The sequence below is a fragment of the Gymnodraco acuticeps genome, unplaced genomic scaffold (assembly GCF_902827175.1).
Source record: "Gymnodraco acuticeps unplaced genomic scaffold, fGymAcu1.1, whole genome shotgun sequence".
Taxonomy (NCBI): Eukaryota; Metazoa; Chordata; class Actinopteri; order Perciformes; family Bathydraconidae; genus Gymnodraco; species Gymnodraco acuticeps.
In genome coordinates this window covers 833,612-861,407 of record NW_022989835.1, presented here as the reverse complement: position 1 = coordinate 861,407, position 27,796 = coordinate 833,612, and the positions used below count along the sequence as shown (strand labels likewise).

General features: G+C 40.3%; 1 protein-coding gene across 1 annotated transcript; it reads right to left on the bottom strand.

Annotated features, from left to right (window-relative positions):
• Positions 1–173: 173 nt before the first annotated feature.
• Positions 174–23,191, bottom strand: LOC117558904. Its single transcript, XM_034235435.1, has 14 exons — positions 23,086–23,191; positions 16,689–16,814; positions 15,115–15,270; positions 14,150–14,288; positions 12,878–13,047; positions 11,651–11,785; positions 8,472–8,657; positions 7,754–8,322; positions 6,893–7,035; positions 6,575–6,796; positions 6,146–6,385; positions 5,133–5,260; positions 4,508–4,840; positions 174–4,392 (listed from the first exon to the last, which is right to left on the bottom strand). The coding sequence occupies exons 1-14, from the start codon at positions 23,140–23,142 to the stop codon at positions 274–276; spliced, it is 6,723 nt and encodes a 2,240-aa protein (XP_034091326.1). The 5' UTR covers positions 23,143–23,191; the 3' UTR covers positions 174–273.
• Positions 23,192–27,796: the final 4,605 nt, after the last annotated feature.

Below are 27,796 nucleotides of genomic sequence, written 5' to 3'. Positions count from 1 at the left end.
AAGTAAGGGGGTGGGCACCTGGGTAGTGCGTTGAAGAGGCACGACATGACACAGCTTGCTTTTGCAACAACGTAGCAGGTTCATATTTTGGTATTAAACAACAAGTTTCTTGTTGTTCCTTGAATTTGCCTGGCCATTTTGCCCTTACAGACAGAAAATCCTAAATATTGTTGCACCTCCCTCTTCTTCACCCATTTGGACCTTAAACAGACCTCTACATATAACGGTATGGGTTTCTGTATAGTTGATAATGCAACATTGAATTCAGAGTACTCACTGTTGTTTACACTTTCCAGAGGGGCTTTTTGGACTTTTAGGATTCTTCTTAGAATCCTCTTTGCTCTTTCTTGATTTGTTACGAGGAATTGGGCTCATGACTGTTTGAAACTGTACAGGACTCACTTCAACACCAATTGCTTCAGCCCCATGCGTGTCATCAGAAGCTCTTGACACATCGTCTATCAGAGTTTTCCCCACAGTGTATGGGCCTCCCCCTGTTGCTTCTCCAGTTACTTGCAAAGTTTCATTCTGAACGAGGTTACCAGCCTCCTCATCTACCTTACTTTTTGCAATGGAACTTAAAGTTCCTGTCTCTCCTGAGTCTGGGTCTGATTCTGACACTGAAGATAGGGTCTTCTCTACCACTTTAATTTCTGAATAAGATGTTGGTGCTACCTGAGCAGATGCACCAGTTGCACTGTCATCAAATCCCTCCTTAATCGCGAAATCAAAAGTGACCTCTGCCATGCCTTTTTCAAAAGCGATATCTCCAGATTCAAACATTTTAACTGTGGCCCCTTTATCTTCACTGGACATAGAAACCTGTCCTGTTGCAACCCTGGAAGATCTCATTCCCTCAGAAGATATAACAGGAGAATCCAAATTCTCCATATTAGTATCCTTCTCTAACGCCTGACCAACAGTATCTTCTCTATCAGGAATATCCAAAGCTATGTCTCCTACCTGAGAAGAGTCCACGCCTTGCCTGACTTGATGTGTAGTAACTTCACAGGGTATTTCTAGAGTTTTACCCACCTTTGACGATGCTGGCAACGGATTAATCTCTACATTTTGACTTGCTAAATCAAAATTATCCTCAGATAAGCATTCAGTGTGACAAGACAGAGAGTTGTCTTCTAATTGCTGGTTCAACTTACTGCTCTCCTCCTCTACGTAAATACTTGTGTCTGGTGCGTCTTCTCTTCCATTCTCTTCTTCTTGGTCATCAGAAAAACTACTGTCTCGTTGTATGAAGGGGGCCGGTTCCTCTTCTTCCTCTCCATCACTGTCACCTGAGATTAGCATATCCTCTACTTGAACAGTGTTAGATGCATCTTCTTTTACACTGTCTTCATCTGAGATGGAAGACATTTGATGTACAATTGAAAGCTCTTCCTCCACAACATTGTTGTATTCTGAGATAAAAGGATCCTCCAAAGATCTTCTTCCTGATACAGCTTCTCCTTCAATAAATTCAGCTTGGGGTTCTGTGATGCTAACATTTTCGTGTATGGATAACACCCCTTCTTCAAAACTCTCCTCCTCTTCCTCTGAAACATTTATGATATCTGAGATTAAGTTATGATCAACTCGAGAACTCATGCATGTTGCATTTCCTTCTGCATTCCCTTCACCTTGGTCATCTGAGAATTTTACATTTTGCTGTACCGGTGACACCATTGCTTCAACAGAATCTTCACCTTTCTCTTCATCAATAATGTAGTCATCTGAGATTAAATTATCTTCCATTTGAGAACTGAAAGCATCTTGTCTTTCAGTGTCTTCATCTATGTTATCAGAGGTGCTAAAACTCTGCTCTGGCACTCCTTCCTCCATAATACTCTCTTTCTCTCCATCACTTCTCTCCATACTGTCTGCATCTGCATCAACTTGATCTGTATCACTTTCTTCTTCTTGGTGGCCACAGCAATTGTCTTTTGCTGTATGCATGTGTTGCTCTAATGTTGACATGGTTGACACATTAGACACCTCTTCTTGCACTTGATTTGTTATTTCTTCTGTGGCTGATGTCAGATTTGAATCACCAAGGATAATAGTGCTGACAGTTTGCGATGATGTTATTGCTTCATCAGCGCTATCTGTCTTTTCATTACCTTTGTCTATCATAATCCATTCACTTTGACCAAACTGTGGTTCTGGCATTGACTCTGGGTCGAGGTTCAACTTAACTTCAGATGCATTCAAAGTCACTTTTGAAAACATGTTTGGAAGAGTTGCTGACAATTTGTCATGCATACTATCGAGTCCTACATCAGAATCTAGCAGTTGCTCTTCCTGAGCCTTTACGTCTTCATGTGAATCACTGACTGTGATTACACTTTCTGCAGTCATTTCCTCCATATTCACTTTTCCCTGGATACTATTAGAGGTGGCAATTACCTGATTTGTTTCTATGTCTGACACTACGTTCTCTGCTGGACTGACATCTTCCTCCAAATCCCTGTCCATTTGGTCCTCTGTCACATCACCGAATTGAGGTTCTGACCCAACTTCCTGACTTTTGTCCTCTAGACCTTCAACTATGGTGAGATGAACAGCTTTTCCTTCTTTTACGACTCCTTTCAATGACTCTTGACTGTCCACATTTACTTCTGTGATATCTTGTATTTGATCGTCTACAATGTCGATGTGTTCTAAAGTAGATGTGGATCCCTCTCCTTGGGGAATTGTTGATGTCTCTATACTCTCTCTGCCTGTATTAACTAAATCAATGACATCTGATCCAGGTTGGCACACTGCTGTGGTTGACATTTGATTGACCAGAGATATATTTTCCTCTGAAAAACATTTAGCAGGAACATGATTTTCCTGCTGTTCTAATTCCACTGAGTTTTGTTGTGGGACATTGGATTCTGTGGTTTGACTTACCATATCTGTACATTTGTTTGTTGGAGCTGTTTCTGATGTTTGTGTAGGACATTCTTGGATACCCAATTTGTCTTCAAATGCAGTTTGGACCATCCTACCAGGATCCTCATCATCAAGTGATGTCTCGAGAGGCATTGATATGTAGGGGACATCATGCTTTTCCTCAACCATTTCATAATTCATGTTCTGAACTGAATCCTTCAACTGATTTTCTATCAACACCTCTTCGTTTGATGGATGGGTTTCAGCTGAAATGATGGTATTTACAACTGTTGTAGTCTTGTCTTCATTTGGTGAACTAATTCCTGATGCTTTTAGAATACCACTGGTATCTGCTGTTTGCTGCAACTGCGTAGTTTCTTGGTACTGGTTTGTACTGACCTGCCGAATGCCAACTTGAATCATTCCAGGTTGCCACATTCCAACCTGTCTGACTTCTGGTTTCACTGTCAACACATGTGCCATTCCCATTCCTGGCTGCCCAACCCATGTTTGCCCCAAATTGCTATTTACTGCAACAGCACCCCCCCTCTTTGCAACAGTGTGTCCTGGCAGAATGCCATACACACTCCCCTGGGCTGCTAGGTCTAACACCCCCTGAGGGGGAGCAGCCTCTTTTACCAGGATTCCACCTCTGGGCAAATTGCCCTGAGACGAGCCTCGGTCAACCTCACCTGCATCATCTGGTCTCTTATCTTTAACTAACATGTATTTACCATCGGGATTTGGCCCTATCATTTTCCAACCCTTTGCAGGGCCTGAGCCCGGAGACACACCTGGACTACCAGGTAAAAAGAAGGTGGAGCTAACTGGACTGGCAGGGCTTTTTGGGCCCTCAATGCCCTGAATCACTAGCCCAGGAGGAAAGCCTTGGGGCCCACTGACTACATACAAGCCTGGCAAATTAGCTCCATGTGACCCGTCTGTTAGCATAACCGTGTTCTGTAGCTGTGGTTGAACTACATAGTGCATGGGCTGTAGTACAGGGTTGGTGGCGTAATAAACTGGCTGTGGCTGTATGAAAACTGTACGAGCTTGAGGGGACAGAGTGGCAGAATAATGAGCTTGAGGGGGCAGAGTGGTGGAATGACTAATGTTAGTAACCTTAGAGTTAGGAAGTGTCATGGATTGATGGGCAGTGCTTACAGTATTGACGGATGATTTGGAGATGTTAGTAGATGACATGACTGTCTCTTTCTTGACATCAGTATGCTCTGTTTCAACGCTTCGCTCAACTTTGGGCATAATAACAGGTTCAACCTTATTTACTGTGGTTTGGACAGCACCTACTATTTTGTGTGTCAGGGAAGGTTTGGGTGTTGGTTTAGGAGGGGAGCAGATATCAGACAGAGTCTTGAACTTTGGCCCAAGGTCATCGAGGAATTGCAGGTCGTTGTTATTTTCCAGGAGGCTGCAGCAGCCCACAGATCCAGCAGAGGATCCCTGGCCCTCAAAATGATACTCCAAAGAACAGTCCTTCGCAGGCAAAGCACACATCGCTTTCTGTTTAAGGTAAAGGAATAGCACAGACACTGGTGTCAATCATTTCGGAACATTTCTTTAAAGGTGAAATCTTGTAAAAGAAAAAAAACAGCAGAATGCAAGGCTAACAACATACCTGTGAGTAGTAATCATTCAGGAAAGCGTCAGGTAAGGCTATATCCTCATAGAGAGCTGTTGTGTGAGCTGTTGTGTGTTGTAGTGTGTTTCTGCTGATTGTTGCACTGCCATAACCATAGCCAAAATCCCTTGTTAATCTGTGAGCGTTGTTGTCGACCTCCATCCAACTTTGCCTGGTGTCCCGAAACCTTTCCAAAAATCCCTCATGGATTGTAGTTGTCTGGTTATTTTCTATAGTATTTGTAATAGTGCCTTTGGAATTTGATCCTTGTGCTGTCCCAAATGTCTTTTGGGGACCCAAAGATACAGATATACTATGGAGTGGCACTTCCTAAAAAAAGAACAGGAGAATGACAATGTTATCTCAGAAAAGCATATAGGTTTAGCAATATTAGACAGGGTTAAACCTTCCTGTTTGTCCCTGTGATAACAGGAGTTACTGATCTTATATCCCATTGACCCACTACACTGCTTTCTTTCACCAACATTGCCTCTTGATCTCTATAGACGATCATTTTCAATAATATTAGGATATTGTCTGATACTCTGTATTGATAAACTAAAAATAAGAAGTTAATGTATACTTTTCTTCCCAATAAAAAACAACAACATTGCAAGCCAACCTTATCCTCGCCTCTGCCTTCAGTGTGGTAAGATATGAGTTGTTCTTTGGTCTCCCATGGCATGTCACGAAAACTGTCAGGAAAAAGTTCTGCTCCACACTGACAGAACAGCATGAGAAGAGGAATAACTGCAGAGAGAAGCACAACATTCAGTTCAATGTCAAGCCAAGTTCAGTTTTTTTTTTTACAATTATTTCAAGATCTTAATATTTCAAGAGACACAGAGTATTTAGTATTAGCAATATCATTCATATAAGAGTGTTAAGAATACATCTAAAAACAGAGAGTTGTGAATGGGGAGTAACTCTAATATCATTTTTTAAGCCGTACTTATTTGGGGCACTTATTAAATTATGTTATTCAGTCCAATACATCACACCACCACTGATGAATTTATGCCCCCTTATATATAAATATTGGATTGTTTTTTGATTAAGAAGGCACTGATGGTACAGGTATCAGACATGAAATAGTGTTATTGACTGTTACATGCCGCAGTTGGTGCTTGTGTGTGTGCTTTTGTGTGTGTGTCTCTCTCTCCCCCTGATTGTCTCCAGGTGCAGCCTCTCCCCCAGGTGCTCCCAATCCCCAATCAGGGCCTCCATAAAAGGACCTGAGGAAGGCTGCAGTGGCCTCTCTCCTTCTCCTCTGGCTGCATGTGTGCAGCATGTCTCTGTCTCTGTCTCTGTCTCTGTCTCTGTCTCTGTGTCTGTGTCTGTGTCTGTGTCTGTGTGAGGCCTGTGTTTTATCAATTATTAGGAGTTGTGTTCCTGTATACATTGGTACATTAGTTTACTTCGCAAATTGGCTGGTGAGCCTGTGTTCTTTTTGTCCATTAAAAGACCTGCTTGTGGCTTCAGAGATAAGTTTCCTCTCTTTTTTCTCGTGCCTGGTCATTTCTATGTTTTGTTACTCCCCTTCGTACCCCTAGATTTGGAGGGAACGTAACATCGACCCATCCGTAACAATCCCTAATAAGGTGTACTGTAGGCATTTGTTAAAGATCAACTTACACAGCAATAAGCACATTGCCGATAGCAGGAGGCTGATAGCTGGGGCAGAGAGCTCAGTTGAAGTAGTTTCTAATTTGGCTGCCTTTATCTTGCAGTCTTTTGTCTCCACACAGGTACAAACGTCCACGGTAAAAATGTCATTGGATGGGCAAGACAGACCTTGTGCATCCAACACCTCCACCTGAACCTCATATAAGCCAGGCCAGAGCGGATCATGAGAGTGAAGCGCGGCACTCGTCTCTGTTGACAACAAAGGAAAAAGCACTGTCAAATAACGCAGTATAATCCTTATTACTTTTGCTTGTAACCTAAGTAATATTACAGTTTAGTGATACTAAAAGAATATAACCACAAAAATCACAAATAATGCTAAAAGAAAGAAAATCATTTATCAGTTTTTTTCTTCTGCCTCCAACCACTTTTTCTTACTATTGATGACTTCTACGTCCCAGCTGCCTCGTGTCCCATCAGGTATGACTCTGAATGTGAATGGAGCTCCGTTGGGATTAGCATCCTCATCAAATGCAGTAACATAGACAGTTGTTTCATCAGTGCATTGGGTGCTGTGGGTGGTGGTCAGAGTGGGACAGTGGTCGTTGGAGTCAAGGACTTGAATGGCTATTGTTCCTGTGGCGGTCTTTGGTGGCATGTCTGAGGATGACAACAGTTTAGTAAATCCAACAGTACAAAGACTGGAGTGCATAACAGCATATTCTAATATAAGTAGAGTAGTAAATAGTGGATTACCATCTGTGATCGCCAGAATCTTGGCAATGTAGGTACCATTCACCACAAAAGGTGACTCTCTGTCTGGTACCCTGTTGAGTTTAATCTCAGCTGTTTTTTCATCGATGGTAAACCAGTTTTCTGGATCTAAGGCTTTGGCATAACTAGGAAAAAATAAGTAGGAAAATAAACAAAAATATTAATATAAGTAATATACAGTAAACCAAAGAAGGAGAAGAAGAATTTGGTTAAAGTAATACTTTCAACATTTGGGGAAAAACACGTAATCACTTTATTGATGAGAATTATGTGTGTAAGTATGAAGCTAAAGCGAGGAGACAACTAGCTAAACTAAGGACAAAGGGAAGTCAACTGGTCAAGTCAAATAGAACCTCATGAGACGGTAGAAATGGCAGAGGAAAAGGATATTCACTTCAACAATTTGTCTTGATGGAATAAATTATATCCAGCTACAGAAAAACTGAAGTTTCTTGTCTTGTCACGTGTTTAATGTTTCAGAAATCTGCAGAACATAAGAATTGCAAGCTGCTGCTAATTTTAACACGTTTTTATACAAGTCTTTGTTCCGAACTAAGCATTAATGTGGTCATCCCCTTACTTATCATATAACGCCACCATTAGTTTGATAGACTTCGTTTTGAGTGGTATGGTTTGAAAACTATTGGGTCATCATCACCAAGTCAAAATGTTAATTGGGTGATTTTAAAGCAAATAACTGTAAAACAAATCAAATTCCCATCAACTCTATCTGTACTTTGGGATACTGCTAATTCTCACATTTTAGCATGCTAAATTGCTAAACTAAGATGGTGAACATGGTAAATGAGTGGTAAAAGTAATGTTTCCTGCAGGATGACTTACTTGACATCTTCAGCTGGTAGCCCTGTGTCTGGATCGACAGCAGCAAAAACTGTGATCACTCCATCTTTAGGTGCTTCATTTGGATCTTCTGATACAGGAACATTCTTGATGGTTGGAATGAATGCTGGATCCTCTGGAATGTTTTTCACTGCTATCTTAATGGGATAGCTCTTTGCCGGTGCATTTGGCTTAGTTCCTGGTTTGACACCTGGCTTAATACCGCCACCCAGTCCAACCCCAACATCTGGCTTAAGTCCAGGTCCAGGTCCTGGTCCTGGTCCTGGTCCTGGTCCTGGTCCACCTCCAGGACCAGCTCCGCCTCCAGCTCCGCCTCCAGCTCCGCCTCCAGCTCCGCCTCCAGCTCCGCCTCCGCCACCGCCGCCTCCAGCTCCGCCTCCGCCACCGCCGCCTCCACCTCCACCTCCAGCACCCGCTCCAGTAGCCATAGGATTACCCTCTCCAATCTGGACGTCCACATCCATTGATATAGGACCACCCTTCACAAAAGGAGCTACATTCGTAACGATCAGGCCAAGCTCAAGATTCTGGACATCTTCATAATCCACAGCCTGTTTGGTCCGGATTGTAGAGTAAAAAGCAATTTAGTGAAAGGACAAGAACAGATACGAAGCAGCAAGCAAATGTTAGGGCACCACTCAACACTTGTTACAGTTAGTGTGATAAATAAAGTACAATGGTGTTAAAGTCACATAAATACCTTAATCAGCTTCAAGACGCCCTCATTGGTTTCCTTGTCCGTCTCAATTGAAAACATGTTATCTTCATTCCCTTTGGTGATTTTGAAGACAGTCAGCCAGTTGTCTGAGTGTCGAAGGTCTTTATCCAGAGCTTTGATTCTCATCACAACTACATCGGCAACATTTTCCTCCACTTCCCCATCGTACTGCAAACAGGAAATATGATTCGAAACATTAGATCAACAATATGTGTCAAAGTCTTACTGTCAGCTATGTGTCTATTCTGTTTACAAAACTGGTGTTTTTTGCTTGATGTTTCCAGTTATTATCAAAGCATCTACTCTTCAGAAGTAAAAGGCCACCGATAGGGTTTGGGGAAAGAGGCCAGTTCATGATCGCTCTCCACATATGACTACATGTTACCATGTGTCTCATCATAGTTGCAGAGGCCAGTAGCTATGTTTTACATCGCTATACTTTTGTTTTTTTGTCTTCATTTGAGGAGCACGAATTAACAATGAAAGAGATACATTCATCCACATAAAAAAAGGAGGTGTGGGGACTGAATTAAGTGCAGTGGACTTGACAGCACTAGACTAGACTTTGTATTAAACAGCACCGAGGATGAAGTATCAGATATCTGTTGCGTAAAAACTGACGCTGCTTCTCATAATGTGGCAGATGTTAAGATTCAGTGCTGAGATAAGAAAAGTAATTTAACCCTTGACTTGACCCCTGGGATACTAGCCTTCTTGATGTTACTTTTCAGTTAAAATGTCACATTAGCGTGTAGATGCTAATGTAGTATCTGCAAGCTACATTAGCATCTACAAGCTACATTAGCATCTACAAGCTACATTAGCTTGTAGATGTTAAAGAATAAAAGCCCATGGAGCCTTGAGGAAATGTGCGTATTACACATTCAGTTGTATATTTACTAGGGCTGGCGGGACAGAAACATGGAGAAAGGTACTGAACTTTTACATGGACATTTTACATCTCTTCCAGACGGCGGAGTTGATAGAACCAGAATTATTTGTAACCACTGCAAAGTAGGATTTTCTGATCACTGAGGGTAACTTTCATAACAAACTAGATAACATGTTAATGCCCTTGCAGTGGCAAATAGCTTTGGTTTTATATTTGATTTGTTTACACTAATTAATGTTGAAGTTGAGATTTATAAGAAATGTTTTAACTGCTACTGTGTAAAGGGAATACTACTGTTAAAAAGTACCTTATTTGTTTGAAGTGTTTGCAGACCAAATGTTATTGCACTTTTAATATAGCAGTACTTTTAAAATAAAAGTTTGCAATACACTACTTTTGTAATCATGCGATTAAACGCGATTAAATAGTTGAATTGTTGCTCAGCACTAATAATTTAGAATTTAAAACTAATAATAACTTTTCCATTGATGGCTTCCGGACTGTTTGGACCAACAAGGATTGCACCAAGAGCTTCACCATGCGCCTAAGTCTTCAGATTCAACTCAGTTAAATTATCAATTTAAAAATCAACAATAATTATCAATCACAATCTGGACATGCAAAAAAGGATACAATGATCCCAAATTGTCTGAAAATAAACGTTGTCAATGCTTAGTTAAATCGTTAAAGTAAAGGTAACATCTCACACGACAGACACCATCTCTCTTTTCATTCATCTCTATATCCTCTTCCCTTTGTTCTCTCTCCCTCTTTATTCTCTGCCTCTCACACCTCACTTGCTATATACATTTTTCTGCAATAGGCTTTGTGTCGCAGTTTTAAAAATGACAGGAATAATTAAAGAAAAGTTTTCATTTTAAAGATATGATGCACTTTGAGACAAACATTAAGTGGTTAGCTTAAGACCATTTTGTTCCGTAAACATTTGGTGTCTATGACTGATAGTCATTGCCCAAAAGCTTAAAGCACACACCTTCAGAGCTTGTGGTTTTCAAAATCCAGTGCAGCTGCTGTAAACAGTCAAGAGAGACACCCTCCCCAAGCTGACCAACAATATAGTCAAAATAAAAGTCAGGGCCTCTCTAACATTTGCTGGTTGTTGTGTTCTGATATATAAACTCCTGCCGCACAATGTTAAGAGAATAAGTGTATGCCCGGGAGTTGATGCTGTTGTGGTTAAGCATGAGTAACAGTAAAGAAACTAGTACCCATATCCTCTGTCCCGTGCTTTATTAATGTTCTCTTTCTACTAATACAGAGCCCACATTTTAGACTTATTTTTTAAAGGAGGTAATACATCAAGTAGGCTCACTGTTGTATAGACTCCTAAATCAAACTTATTTTTGCAACAAGTAGCATCACCTCTTGCAGAAAGACTGCAGGTTTGCATTCCTCACTTTCCAACCAATTGCTTTCCAACCAAAGTCCATTAAAGTCTGCTTTTTACCTTGCATCCAAAACTGAACATATATACTTATTTTGAGCAGAGGTGGAAGAAGTATAGATATTGTACTTGAGTAAAAGTAGAACTACCAGAGTGTAGGAATACTTTGTTACAAGTAAAAGTCCTGTAATCAAAATGTTACTCAAGGAAAAGTACAAAAGTATTGGCATCAAAATATACTTAAAGTACCAAAAGTAAAAGTAGTCATTCTGCAGATTGGTCCATTTCAGAATAATATATTCAATATGTTTTGATTATAATTATTGATGCATTCAAGTGTTCTCAAAGCTGGTAAAGGTGCAGCTAGTTTGAATGACTTTGTATACTGAATGGTAGCTTGTGGATTTACTCTGGGCACATTCCAAGGTCTTATTTAAGAGTTGATTATGTTTCAAATCATTAATCCAAATCTGCAAAGTAACTAAAGGTATTAAATAAAAGTAGTGGAGTAGAAGTACAAGGTTGCATACAATGTAAATACTCAAGTATCTCCAAATTGTACTTAAGTACAGTATTTGAGTAAATACACTTTGAGCAAAATAAATCAAAACATCCAGAAGTCGTTTTGTTGAATTTTTTTTGTATACGTGTACAGCGTTAACCATGTGTTCAACACTACATCCGTATCCTGGTTTGTGGATGTACCCTTAAAAGGTCATTGAAAAAATGCAGCTAGGTGCCTGAGAATGTAAGGATGTAATGGAATAGGTTGCTGTGTGTGTGTATGTGTATGTGTATGTGTATGTGTGTGTGTGTGTGTGTGTGTGTGTGTGTGTGTGTGTGTGTGTGTGTGTGTGTGTGTACCTCAGATTTTTCCAGGGTGGGGATGTTGTCATTGATGTCCAGGACTTTGACCTCCACTGTTCCTGTCCCTACTAGGCCACTGGATCCCCCTCCCATATCAGTCCCCTCTACGACCAGTTTGTAGAAGTCAATAGTCTGTTGGAGGGAAAACAGGTACATTCTTCTGTTATCTGATGACATGTGATCATATTGTGCAGGGTGAGTCAGACCTTCAGGGCAAAACAGTGCTGCTGTATATTGTTCCTCGATTGAATTTCAAAGAACATCTTGTTCCAACTAAAGTATTTTCATCCCGCCTTAATTCAAATTATGTAAAAACCCTGGGGCCCTGAAACTATCAAAACACAGTCTACTTGCTAAAATGCCTTCTAGACATCTGCAAGTGGATTTCCTGCAGCTAAAAGATTAATAGTCATCACATAGGTTCTCTGTCCCAGTCCATCACTCAGCACTGCAAAAGTCTTGATATTCGACCAAAACCTCAACCTAGACTATTTCTTACTCCATAAAAGTTTGAAACAGTTGTTCCAGCCAAATTAGCAGTACATTTGATTGCTCTCTCCTCCCTGGCATACATTTTAAAAATCCTTCTCCCGTTTTCAGCTTAATCAAAACTCTGCTTTTGAATTTACTCAGGTTAGAACAAATTACCACATCACACGAATCCTGGCTTCCTTTCAGAAGCCCTGAGAGGCATAGCTGCCGGAGGTATTTATCAGACCTCTTATTGCCCTATGTCCACTCCCACAACCTGAGATCCTGAGATGCGTCGTTGCTGGTTGTTCCAAGGTACAGATTGAAACGCAAAGCATATAGAGCCTTAGCTGTAAGGGCTCCTGGCTTTGGAACAACCTGCCTGAGGAGATTAAGGCTGCAAACTCTTTTATGGTAAATGGTAAATGTACTGTATTTATGTTTCACTTTATTCACGACCCCTCTAAGCGCTTTGAATTCTTCAAGTCATCTTTCATACAGAGTAGTAAGCAAACATTCACACATTCACACAACATTGGCCTTGCCGTTGGGAGCAACTTGGGTAAAATATCTTGGGATAGGATACAAGGATACATTGACATGTTGAGTGCAAGGGCTGGGATCAAACCCACAACCTTCCAATTGAAAGAAGGCTGCACCACCTTGCAGCCACTCTGTATTAAGTATTATTCTTTTGAAAGGTTCTGCAACATATGTGAGATGTGTTTGATATACAATGACCAGAAGCCTCACCTCTCTGTCCAGGTTTTCCTCTTTGACGTACAGTTGGCCCGTCTTTCTGTCCAGAGTGAACATGTGACCGGTGCCTGCGGGCTCCTGACTCACGATCCTGTAGCTGATCTCACTGTTAATTGTTCCAGCTTCATCATTATCATTCCCCTTGATCTGCATAACAACGCTTCCTGCAGCACATCACAAACCATAACATTTCAGATAATCTGTTCACAGCTAGTATTCACATACAGTGTTTGCCTTTGTTTAACTTTTGAGTTAATCAAAGATTAAATATTATAATATGATATCATTTAAACAAAAACGCTTAAAGGCGGGGTAGGTAATTTTGGAGAAACCAGCTCTAGTGCGCTAGAATTTGAAAAAACACAACCGGAAAAAATCTGCCACTTCCTTACCGAGCCCCTCCTCCAACACACATGAACGCGCACATGACCAATGAGGGCACGAGATAAATTTGTGCACAGATGGAAGGCTGACAGGCAGGTAGGCCATCCAGTTATTTTAAGCCGGGCCGGCTCAGATGATTGGTCGTGCTTTTTACAGTACTACGGCTTCCACAGATGATATTTTTTAATGGATTTTTTGTCAAAGCACTTAAAATATTCATTGCTATCGGGATGTTAAGAGCATTCCATGGAATATAACAAAAAGTGTATCTCGAGCCGGTTTCTCAAATTTACCTACCCCACCTTTAAGAAAAAAAAAATGCTGCAAGACGCTCAAAACACAATGAAAACGGGGAACCTAAAAAGTGATGCACACAGCTAGGACCGGAGCGCTTGTTGGCATTCGGGGATTATAAAGTTGTCCAACTGTCACTGTTGGCAGAGTAAGCCTGTTTCATAATTGTGTGCTTTGTCAGTATATTCATAATATATGGCTAGGTTAGCTACGTTAGCTAGTTTACAGCAGATCTGCAATATTATCGGAAGGAATCATGCCATTACATCACATGTTAAAATATGCCGATACAATTTACGGCAGAATTTATAATCCCCGATCATCAACAAGTGCTTTCGATCCCAGCATCACTTTTTAGTTTCCCCGTTTCCGTTGAGTTTTGTTACTATAGGTATGGGCTATTGTGAAAAATAAGTACTACACTTTTAGTGCATTTTGTCATCCTTTATTATTTTAAATACGTTTTAAATAAAGGACTTTTATTATTTTTAATGTTGCTTTACTGATTTAACATATTTCTGAGTTCTGACTGTTTCCATCATTCTCTTACAGCAGCAAGCTGATATGTGTTCAAAAATGTGACACTACCTGGTTTGCTTTCCTCTGTGATGTTGCCCATTTGCAGCTCAAAATAAGGAGTGTTGTCATTCTGGTCCAGAACCGTGACTGTCAGTGGGACATCATCCTCTGCTTTCTTCCCGTCTTTGAACCTTGCGATCCCTGTTAGCTGCATGAGTTACATGAAGAAACACTTTACTATTGATCTTTGAAGATAGAATACAGACATCTAAACCTCAATTCAATGTTGCTTCACTAGATTTTTTTCGGAGCATCCTGTGTCTTCTCGCAGCATGTTTTAGCAGGTTTGTTTAGAAGAAAGTAAATTGACTTAAATTGTAAAATTAAAAAAGTTTAAAAAAGTAAATTGCCTGACTGTGGATGTCACAGCTGTCACATCTGCACTTTCTTATCGCTGCTGTTTTGTGCATGTGCCAAGCCTGGTCTCTTAATATACATACCTATTAAACTAAACTTTTATGTGGAAGCATATTTCGTCCCTATGACGCTTGGTTGTCACAAATGCGTTTCTTAAGGTCTCTGGGAATGTATGCCAGGTAACCTCCTTGTTTAAACTTTACATACAGGTTAATTACTACATTTATTTGAAGCTTCGTTAATATTACAAATCTGCTTGCACAAAACGTTGACAATCATCTGAAATATTTGGGCGTTACTAGTGCCTTCTTTATTTGTATTCTCTTTGCTGCTATAACGGTTTTTAATCACTGTTATAATCCCTACTTACATTTATTAGTTTTTATTTTTAAATGCATAGAGAGAAGCCTACCAAATCTCATCTATAGTATATCAAGTATAATGACAATAAACCTCTTTTGATCTGATCTGAAACAAAAGTTCAAAACAATATACTGTATGCACAAGGGTAGGCTAGTGGCATTCAGTAAAGCTCTGTGACTGAAGGAACGTGAGCTTTATTCTCCCACCAGTCTTCATCAGGTTTCAGGACAGTACAACTTTAAAGAAAGACTTACATTGTAGAATTGGCGTTTCTCCCGGTCCAGTAATTCAGTGATGCGTACAAACCCTGTATTTCGGTCCACTACAAAGAGATTGAAGGGTTCCTTGTCAGCTCCTTCTCCAGTGAGATAATAATCCACCAGCTTTCCCAAGTCTTTATCAGAGTGAATCTGACAACAAAACACAGACAGAGGAATCATGGACTTGCTATTCAGGTTTCCCTCTCCTGTAGTGTGTTGTATAGGTTTTTGTGAATGTAAATGGTCTGCAAAGGCTACCCAAGCTTTAAAACCAGAGTTCCATTAAGAATCTTGCAATATTTAATTCAGGACGATAACATCCATATCCAGTGTAATGTAATCTAAAATACAAAGTGAGTTGATTGAAACTGTAACAAAACCTTGAAGTTCAGTCCACTATTAGTGTTGCAGGACGTTCAACCTAAGCCACTTTGGTTTTTGACAGTTAACAAATTAATTACTTAGGGCTGATCATTACATTTTTTTAATTAATATTACTATTTTAAAAGTATGTTGCTCACTGGCTCTGAATACACATACAGACAAACCATGGGTCACAGGAAGGGTGGGATGTTGATCAGTATTGGCTTAGGATGGGCGTCTTTACACGTCTCAACCAATGAGAGCATTTGGGGTGGGCCTAAGACTGCTGCAGCGCTCACATGAACCGAAACAGAAGAGAAGTGGCAGGACAGAAACATGGACATTTTAAATCTCTTCCAGACAGCGGAGTTGATAGAACCAGAGTTATTTGTAACCACTGCAAAGTTGAATTTTCTTCTCACTGGTCTCTGAGGGTAACTTGTTTTTCTTTAACTAGATACAATGTTAATGCCCTTGCAGTGGCACCAGTCTATGAGTGGCACATAGCTTTGGTTTTATATTTATATTTGATTACATTAATTAATGTTGAAGTTGAGATTTACAAGAAATATTTCAACTGCTACTGTGTAAAGGGAATACTGCTGTTAAAAAGCATATTATTTGTTTACAGTGTTATTGCACTTTTGTTATACTGTAGCAGTGCTTTTAAAATAAAAGTGCGCAATACACTGGTTTTGAATTCATTATTGAATTTTGCGCATTAATTGAAGAAAATCATGCGATTAGTCACGATTAAAAATGGTAATCGTTGCCAAGCGCTAATTTATAGCAATAAATATGTATCACTCTGCACAAATAAACGTTAATAACAGGTTTGCTTGGGGTACACTCATATTTGTACTCATAAATTACTAATGCAGGCGTGGCTTCTCTAATAATACATACACTCAGATGTTACTGGTACACTATGTTCCCTATTTCTTATCTCAGCATTTTCTTGGGAACGTTCTGTTAAAACGTCACCTCTTTAGCCTGTACTGCAGCCCAGGGCCAAATCACCCAGCAGCACAGCTGAGGACTCAAACCAGTTGAAACAGGTTGGCTCACTGCAGGCAAAGGCGTGACAAAAACCAGTTTTTTAATTTTTTTTTGGAACATTGAAGCTCATCCAACTGGGCACTTTGCCAGTGACAAATTATAATGACTGTGTCTGCAAATTGTGGGAAATAATATTTGGATCAAACCTTGGCAATGAATTTCTTGTGTCGGTAGTCAGTGTTTTCCATGAGCTTGGCAGGAGGAAGGATCCACTCCCTCTTCTTCCTCCTCAGGGTCTTTTGCCTTCTCGGTCCTGACTCGGCACTGAGCACCTGAAAGGAAACCACACATAACAATTGAATTTACTTTTGAATGTTTCATTTTCTGCAAATATGAAATAACATTGTCAAACTCTTCACACAGCAAAAACAAGGTGTGAAACAACGGCAATATGTTTTCAATCCCTTCATTTTTCCAAAGACTTTAGTCTTATGAGTGATCTTTCCTTCCTCTTTAGAATTAAGACAAGAGCTCCAATAAAAAGCTGATAATACATATATATATTTCAACGCTATAGCACCAACTACATTTAAGAAGCTTGAATTTAAACATGAACCACTATTGGGAGCTAATTATTAAGAATAAAGGTGGTGACAGCACAGATAAATATAGTTGATCAGCCACAGCATGAATGTGTGGGGAAAAGGAAATCAGGAAAAGCATAAGCTATGATTATGGTTTTGAGGCAGTGGCACCTGTGTTCAGTTCACTTTCTATATGTCGCACTGGAAAATATCAGAACACACAATTATTGATATAGCTATGCTGAAAATACACAACTGTTCACCTCCCTAAGACCAAATGACATCAACCCTATCGATAAACTGGTTCAATGCACATTAAGCAAATAATATGCTGTAATTCAGAGAAAGGTTAAAAAAATGAGAGAGAAACAGAGACGAGTTGAATAACCAAAAGTCCGTGGCCAAGCCCCAAACAAAATGTCTAAGCATGCATAGATGCAGATCAGAATTTTGAATCAACACAAAATGAATGCCACATTTATACCAGCTTAGAAATTGTATTTGCTACAGTCCAACCAATTCTCTCTGAAAGAGATACTGAGAGAACTATACCTGTCTTTGTTACTAGCAGGCTGATTTAGCGCAATGTTCATAACATTTAGTGCAATGTTCATAAACATTTGTTTTACTCAAGAAAAAAGCTATAAATCATTTAGAGATTGTGTATGTGTACAGACCAATACCACAAAGAAAGCACCAGATTTCAAGTTGCTTTAAGTTGTGTTCAAAGCTCCCATGGACTCCCTTTACCTAAGCATCCTCTTATTCTTAATCGAATATATATAATTCTTGCTGTATACGCCAATCCAGAGCATCCCAAACATGCTCAATGGGTGACATGGGGGGGTCTGGGGGGGGTCCGAAAACCAGTCAGTATCTGGTGTGACCACCATTTGCCTGACGCAGTGCAACACATCTCCTTCGCATAGAGTTGATCGGGTTGTTGATTGTGGCCTGTGGAATGTTGGTCCACTCCTCTTCAATGGCTGTGCGAAGTTGCTGGATATTGGCAGGAACTGGAACACGCTGTCGTATACGCCGATCCAGAGCATCCCAAACATGCTCAATGGGTGACATGTCCGGTGAGTATGCTGGCCATGCAAGAACTGGGATGTTTTCAGCCTCCAGGAATTGTGTACAGATCCTTGCAACATGGGGCCGTGCATTATCATGCTGCAACATGAGGTGATGGTCGTGGATGAATGGCACAACAATGGGCCTCAGGATCTCCTCACGGTATCTCTGTGCATTCACAATGCCATCAATAAAATGCACCTGTGTTCGTCGTCCATACCATACGCCTGCCCATACCATAACCCCACCACCACCATGGGCCACTCGATTCACAACATTGACATCAGAAAACCGCTCACCCACACGACGCCACACACGCTGTCTGCTATCTGCCCTGAACAGTGAAAACCGGGATTCATCCGTGAAGAGAACACCTCTCCAACGTGCCAGACGCCATCGAATGTGAGCATTTGCCCACTCAAGTCGGTTACGACGACGAACCGGAGTCAGGTCGAGACCCCGATGAGGACGACGAGCATGCAGATGAGCTTCCCTGAGACGGTTTCTGACAGTTTGTGCAGAAATTCTTTGGTTATGCAAACCGATTGTTGCAGCAGCTGTCCGAGTGGCTGGTCTCAGACGATCTTGGAGGTGAACATGCTGGATGTGGAGGTCCTGGGCTGGTGTGGTTACACGTGGTCTGCGGTTGTGAGGCCGGTTGGATGTACTGCCAAATTCTCTGAAACGCCTTTGGAGACGGCTTATGGTAGAGAAATGAACATTCAATTCACGGGCAACAGCTCTGGTGGACATTCCTGCTGTCAGCATGCCAATTGCACGCTCCCTCAAAACTTGCGACATCTGTGGCATTGTGCTGTGTGATAAAACTGAACATTTCAGAGTGGCCTTTTATTGTGGCCAGCCTAAGGCACACCTGTGCAATAATCATGCTGTCTAATCAGCATCTTGATATGCCACACCTGTGAGGTGGGATGGATTATCTCGGCAAAGGAGTTCACTATCACAGATTTTTTCAGATTTGTGAACAATATTTGAGAGAAATGGTTATTTTGTGTATATAGAAAATGTTTTAGATCTTTGAGTTCATCTCATGAAAAATGGGAGCAAAAACAAAAGTGTTGCATTTATATTTTTGTTCAGTGTATATATTTTATACTATACTTGCACTGCTTACCGTTTTCATACTTTATATATCTTAGCATATTCATACACACTGTTAATACTGTTCATACTGCTCACAGGCTGCTGTGTAGTGTATTCATACCCTTCACTGTTTATTCATCATTCAATTCATTCTATATTTTATTCTGTAGATTGTGTACATTACTTTTCACTTTACTGCTTCTTGCACTCCTGGTTAGAAGCTAAACTGCATTTCGTTGTCTCAGTACCTGTAATCTGTGCAATAACATAAAGTTGAATCTAATCTTGAGCAGGAACAAATGTATTTACTTATTACATATCTGACATTAACGATTAAACACATTCTTTATAAATGCAAACCGAGTCAAGCTGACTCCGGAGGCGGCAGTATGCACCTTAAAGTTGTTTGCAATCCCCCAGAAAACCGAGAGAAGAAGAAGAAGAAGATGAAGAAGCCGACTCCGAGCTGTCCGACTTCAGGCGAGCTTTTTGAGACCTCCCCCAGCTGCGATCGGCTATTCTCGTCTACTTTCGAGGCGAGCCGCAACACGTCTCAAACAAGCCTATACTGTCAGACGATCAGCTGTGCGGCGTCATCACGTCACGCTCCGGAGGAAAGGACGTCCCATTGCTCTTAAAACTCATTTCCCTGCTTCTCGTGGTTTCCTTGCGTCTCTCCATGCTTCCCTGGTGGGAGGGACTAGTCGCAGGGAAACGACGCAAGTGAGGGACGCAAGGAATCCATTTAACCGAAGTGAAACGCAGCCAGACTGTCCAAAACTGGATTTGAACGGGTCGTCTTAAAATAAGATATACTTTATTAATCCCAAGTTGGAAACATTTGCGTTACATCAGCATGTGTAACAGTTGTAAATATGCAGTGGTGTTTATTTGTAAATCATTTAGTATAATCACACAAATTCTGTGTTTTATATTTAATAATTCTGTGTTCTTTATTTATTGATTGTTCAATACTGGACAAGGTCGGAGATGAAAAACTTGGGTTGCAGGTTCCTCAACAGTGCATTACAAGACATCTATCAATATGTGTGTACCTCCACCATTAAACTGTCATATTCTGCACATTTCTTATACTATACATCTTATAAGAGTATAATACATATATATAATATCAGTTAAAATAAGTGCTTCAACATAGTAAACATTGCTGGAGGTATACACAAATATTGATAGATGTCTTGTAATGCACTGTTGAGGAACCTGCGACCCAAGTTTTTCATTCATTGCATAACTACACCGTAGTTGTGTATAATATGATATGTCAATAAACCTTAGAAAATCTTGAAATCTTGAAAGGGATGTGCCAAATAGTCATTATATACAGTCTTTAATTAACTATTAGTAGAGAATAACGAGTAATGAATATACTTTATAGGGATCCTATTAATATCTAATAATAAAAATAATGAAATTCAATAACATGCTTTAACCACTAGGTGTCCCTTTATATCAGGTGTGCACCTTTATGGTGTAAATACAGCCTATCTACCAATTGGATCAAATATAAAAGTCAGCCGAATTAGTGTTGATACTGCAAGGAGACGTATTGTGTGAAAATAAATGTAAGATGTTGTTTAATTGCTGATATATTTATGATCCACGTCACATTCAGTTTTGGCGGCAGTTCTTTCTGTTTGTCTAGAAGTCTTCTCATCAGGGCTCTATAAATAGAGAACTACGGCAGATATGTAATATTTAATGCAGCCGAACCGTGTATTACAATGCCGTTATGTGATTACTTTTAAAGAGAAAAGCAAGCACACTCGGAATAAAGTATTTTATTTTTAAAAAAGGTTTTCGGTCTGTTTCCGGTATTTGTTTATGACGATGTGCTGTGAGATGTGAGACTGGTTTGGAGAATTGCACAGGGGAAAATAACGTATCTATGCCACAATTTTAGATGCTGATTTTGTTAAACTAATATGTTTGCGCTGTGGACCAACACTATAAATTGACGGGGAAGGGGGTAGCAATAAAGATAACACCATTAAACAGTTACACAACATAACAGAAATAATATTGATAGCAGCGTCCCTAGCAACCAAGCAGTAACGAACAAGTGACATCATGTTTGCAGGTCTCCCTTGAAAAAGAGATCTATGATCTCAATGGGACCAATCTGGTTAAATAAAGGTTTGAAATGAAATGAAATGAATGTTACAAGACAAAGTGACAAAGACATCCATCAAAGTTAGAATGAATTCAACTTTAACAAAACATAGACATTAAGGTAATACTGATGATACTTGCACTGACGAACAGTGCTTTCATTCAAATGGTATTCAAAGCATACGTAACACAACTGAAGCAGTGGACCAATTTTACTGGGGAGGGGGGACAGTGGTGGGGTCATTTATTTATGACAGTGGCACATTAAATGCGGGTAAATAGAGAAGAAGACAGTGTTCAAGATTTCAACATTATAAGGTAGGGATGTCCAAACTATGGTCCAGCAAATTCTAAAAGTATAATGAATTATGGCCCACACCTGCAAATTCTGCTTCTCTTATATTGTACTTCTTAAATATTTATATTTAAAAATATATTACACATTATTCATTGTTGTTGTTATGTCAGTGTTAATACGCCCAATTTTCAAATAAATTCAGTAAATGAAAGTTGACCACAAATCTTAGTTGATAAAAAAGCCCAATAACTTATTTGTATAACACGTTTGAAATATCCTCTTTCTATTTCCCCTTACCCCCCCCCCTACATGTGGTTGATTTTGCTAACTTATAACTTAAAGGTAGGCTAGGTAATTCACTTCAGAAACACTTTTTGTTATATTTCATGGAATGCTCTTACATCCCAATAGCAATGAATACATTAAATGCTTTGACAATAAATACATATTCATCTGTGGAAGCCGTGGCACTGTAAAAAGCACGACCAATCATCTGAGCCGGCCCGGCTAAAGTAACTGAGGGCCATTGGTCATGTGCGTGTTCGTGTGTGTTGGAGGAGGGGCTCTGTAAGGAAGTCTGAAGGAAGGGGCAGATTTTTTCCGGTTGTGTACTTTAACATTCTAGCGCGCTCAAGCTGGTTTCTCCATTCTTACCTACCCTACCTTTAATTATCAGGCAATATACCTCTAGTGAGGGGCCCAGCCCTTCGTATGTTTTTCTATATGTGGCCCTCAGTGAATAAAGTTTGGACACCCTTGGTATAGCGTCATAGCGCAAACCCCACCCCTCTGCCATGATAGGTATTTGTTTCAGTTGCAGGATTTTGTAATACCTTATTAAATTACATGAGTAAAAACTAAAAATTCTGCTAAGTAAGTAATTGAAAGCACAGTCTTTGCTACAACACGAAATGGTAATATATTTTTCTTGCTGCGGGGGGGTTCAGGAGGGGTCCAAGGTCAGTGTTACCCCTAAAACCACCCATGAACTGAAGCCAACATATTTTCTTATTTCTATCTACACAAAAATATTTTTTTGGTTTGCTTTCTTTGATTCATTTGTGTACATTGTGTTAGACACAACTATATGGAGGGCTGGGAACACCATGTACTTAACATCTTCAGGACGTCACACATATGAAATGCCAAAATAGGGTAAACAAATCATTCTTTTTTACGTTTACTATTGTCTGTCAAATCATGATCAATGCTTGTCTGTCAAAACCTGGCATATTGTACACGAGCATGCTGCTTAATATAGTAATAACAATAACAGTGTAAGCATGAATCATATTTTTCTAAGTGGGCTTTGGAATCATTAGTAATTGCATTTTAAATAATGACAGGTTGCATTATGCCCTGCAGCATGCCCCAGTATGTCTATGTTAAAGTCAGAGTAGATTGAATACTCACCAAAGCCAGCACTAACAGGAGCAGCAGGCCCACTTCTGAGAAGGAGAGACGAGCCATGACTGCAGCCAAGTTGAGCCGACAGCAGCTTCCCTTTTTGTGCACGGGAATCCCACTGAAGACGAACCCACGAGCCTTACATCTCTTCTATCAGAGACACACCTTTGTCAAGCCCCCACCCCCTGTTGACTATCACAACTGCACCTGTCACATGATTGCATTTTTCTTTAAGGCGTGTCTGCTCACTGATGTACAGTTTGCAAATGTACAGTTAAGCCTCAGGGTAAAACATTTGACACAAGGCAATGTCAGCTTGTTTTCTACATGACCAGGTTTTTACAGAAGTGAAGGAAGAAGTTCTCCCCGTAAGGTTATAACGGCCTCAGAATACGATATGTTCTTTTCACAAAAGCCAACACCATGTCGATGTTATTTCATGTTTTGAGCAACTTACTATTCATTACCAATTGAATTGCCTTTTTGTAATGTTAATGTTAAATGCATACATTACTTCAGTGCTGTTTTCCTTCTATATGGTCACTACTAAAGGAACCTGTATAAAGGTGGGGGGGGGGGGAAAGGACCAGTACTCATTTATTTACATATTAGCATGTGTATCAGTAAACCATTATTACATAAAATAACAAGCCAAGCCTTCTCAGTCTGCTCCAGGTTTAATTGTAGTGCCCTTTATTTGAAATAGTAAAACAAATATCTAAAAGTGGAGATGAAACCCTTCACAACTTAAATCAAAGAGTGTAGCATCTACAAGCGAAAGTAAAAGTACTTATATATATACAATCCTTACATTTTAATGCACAACCAGGGTTGTGATGAGGTTCTGAGAACTGGCAATAGAACCATGTGCATATATTTGATTTAGATCTGTTCATTTCGAGAAGGCCTGGGGCCTACAACTGTTCACAAATTATCAAAATATGCATTCCTGAGTAGAGTAAGTAGTATTAACCAGAGTACACTAAGCATTAGGCTACATCAGGGGGGGGGGGAGGGGATAGGTATCTTCTGCCTGGGGGCCCCAGAGTAACTTGCCGCTCCCCTGGCTTACCGGTGAGTAAGGCCCACTTCGAGCAATGCCTGTATATGTAGTGAGACTTTATCATAAAGGTGAAGAAATCAAATCAAAATCAAATCAAGTTTTATTTATATAGCACATTTATAGACGATTTTTGGTCGAGCCAAAGTGCTGTACATATAATAAAAAATAGCCTACAGTAGAGACACTTTACAGCAAATACAACAGCACAGATTGTTCAGAATATCAGTATGAGAAAAACGACACCCTCTATCCTTAGACCCTCACATCGTACAAGGAACAACTTCCAGAGAAAACCCACAGTTTAAGGGGGAAAAATGGGAGAAACCTCAGGGAGAGCAACAGAGGAGGGATCCCTCTCCCAGGACGGACAGACGTGCAATAGATGCCGTGTGTAAATCGAAGAGATAATACATTTTACAGCATATAGACCGAATGTTAGGAAATGCATGTGTCTGTAATAAGAAGATGAATCCACGAGGATGTCAGCTACAATCCTGTGGAAGCCATCAGGGAAGCAGCATGACGAGACCCAAGGCAGGACCGCAGAGACAGCTTCAGCCACGACCCGAACGTCCACGACTTACTCCAGAACTCAGGATAGAGGATCCAAGACACAGGACTACAGCAAGAGGATCAGCCTCGACTCCGGATCCCGGCGTAGATATAGATACAAAACAAGAAAAATGATTTGGCTGGGTTAATCGGAACAAGAGAATAGACAGAGAGGGAAAAGGTCATTGGATACAAGTTATTCTTGATAACCCTCTAGAAAGATCTCATGAACTTCCCCACTCAATCTATCAAGACCCGAGCAGTTCTATTGGATATAGGATAAGAAACAGAGATAGGGAGCACAACAACCTATCTCTTCGTCAGATGCACTCCCCCGCTTATCTAAGCGACTCTGTACCCCGTTACCCTCTACAAGGCCATAGACCAGCAGAGGGAAAATGGGGGGTGGGTAAGGGTAAGGGTTTTTAAGAATAAACCGCAAGGGTCTAAAGGGAAAAAAGATTAAATATAAGGTACTATATTTTAAGTAATCCTATCTACTATTCCTATATTCGAATAATGTATAAACTATTTTTTAAATACTTTATGAAATCCTATGTTATGTTATAAATATTAAAATAAAGAACTAAATGAATAAATAAATAATTAAACAAAAGCCAGAGAGAAAAAGTGAGTTTTAAGTGTTGATTTAAAAACCCCCAGGGTCTGGGCCGACCTCACATGGAGGGGCAAAGTATTCCAGAGCCTAGGGCCAGCCGCTGCAAAAGCTCGATGCCCTCGGGTTTTAAGTCTGGTCGTACTGTAGGCACTATCAACAGCAGCTGATCAGCCGACCTTAAGGCTCTGCCTGGGGTGTAGCGATGGAGGAGTTTGGCTATATAGGCAGGAGCCAGCCCATTTAGGGCTTTGAAAACAAATAAAAGACTCTATTGCATTATAAAAGGCGGTGAGGCAGAAAAGCTTAAAGGTCCCCTATTATATAGTTTTTCATCAATATATTATAGGTCTCAGATATATACAAAACATGTCTCTGAAGTGTTTGGCTCGTAATACCAAACAGATCATGCATTGCAGCATTACCCATAAACCCCTCTGTTTCAGCCCTGTTTCAAAAGTGCTGATTCTCTGTCTGTTACTTTAGATGAAAATAAGGAGCCACTCCCCACTCCCCACTCCCCTCTGAGAGATATTTCGTTAAAAAGAACACAATGGTGCTCTAGGATGGTTGGTGATTGGCTAATGGTTACACAAGCCAAAAAATCGTTATGATATAAGTGGCCAATATCTGATCAGCTTATTTTCAGACATGTTTTTATATAAATGGATCAGGACAAAAAGTGAGCGAATCTTTCTTCCTTAAACCTTCAGAATTTCTTTACACAGTGGGGACACATGTTTATGTATAAAATACATGAAAAAGTGGATTGTGCCTAATAGGCAGTGGCGGCCGGCCCATAGTGGCGCTAGGGGTGCCGCCCCCCCTCTTCCCACATGTTTGATTGTCATTACAAATTTAAAAAAAATGTTTTAAAGATAATTTTAAGGTAAATATTATATAGTTGGTACCAGTAAAATTTATAATCTACAATAAAATCCCGTTTACGTGTTACGAAGTCTAAAGTTACTGATAAGTCACATGTTTCCTGCCGGGCCGCAGAGTGTATCATTACTAGGGTTGGGTATCGTTTGAATTTCCACGATTCTGATTCCGATTCTACTTTTCGATTCCGGTTCTTAACGGTTCTCAATTCCGATTCTTTGAGGGGCAGGATAAAACAATTATAAATTGCTTCTTCCATCAAAAAAAATTACATTTATTCGAGAAACTTTTACACAGGTTAGTTTACAGTAATATTCTCATTAATCTGTTTATATTCACTGCTATGTAACTGTAACCTGAGAACCGCTGAAGCTACAACAGTGCAACATTCTCCCCCCCCCCCCCATTTAAAAACAGTTCTTGTTGAGAAAAACAAGCATATCTGCCTTCTCAGGCATACCGGGAAGAAATGTTTGAACATTTTAAAGTAAAATGCTTCAATCTGGTGCACTTTAAGCAGAATGACTAGACACTAGATCTAGGGGGTACAACTCTAAACACCCATATGAAAAAGATCGGTTTACATTTTAACAGTGTAACACTGTTAAAATGTAAACCGATCTTTTTTTTGGCAGTAACTAGTAGTAACGCATTACTTTTTAAATTCAGTAACTCAGTTACCGTTACTACATGGTGCGTTACTCCGTTACTGCGTTCGTTTTTTTATATAGTCAACAGCCAGGCGAACAGAGATGAGAACTGTACTTAAGTACAGTACTTGAGTAAATGTACTTAGATACTTCCTGTGTCACATGCGGAGACGGGCTGTGGGCGTGTTTGTGTTGTTTACTAACAAGACTATCATGGCGGCGGCGGAGCTCAAGTCTAGTTTCTCCACTTGGAGATATTCTCACTATTTCACTTTTGTCGAGCACAAAGAAAAGAAAGTTTCTGTTAAATGTAAGTTGTGTCCTGGCGGGTCAAAGATCCTATCTACTTCCCAAACCAGTATTTCAAATCTCTTAAAACATCTGCAAAAACAACATGCTGGGACGAAGCTAGTAGCTAAGACCGGCACAGACCCAGACTCATCCAACGCCACTCCACCTCCACCTACGTAAGCAACAGCGGCTGGATTGTAACCAAGGGACTGCTAGCCAGGGAAAAGTCGATAAAGCCATTGCACGGTATGTTGTAGAACACATGCAGGCTATTCTTTCACACACAGTGACGTCACGAGCTACCCACAATGCAACACGCGCCATATATATATATATATATAACAAGCTGACTGTTGCTATCTGTAAACTATGCAGCCGAAATATAATTTCAGCCACCAGCGTCGTTAGATCTGATGGTCATAGGGCGCCCATTTCAGCGCCCTGTGTGTCTGTGAGTTGTTTTGGACTCATATCCAAGGTGACGCTACAGTACTTGATGAGGATGGCTGCGTCTGCAGGTGGAGACTCCGGGTGCTAGTGGATCACCGGAGCTGTAGATTAACATTTACATGCTTATTGTAGTTGTAAGGGCAATGCCTGTAGCACCATGGAGCATATGTGTGGGCTGGACCCGTATTTTAAAGGAAAGGACGGAGTGAG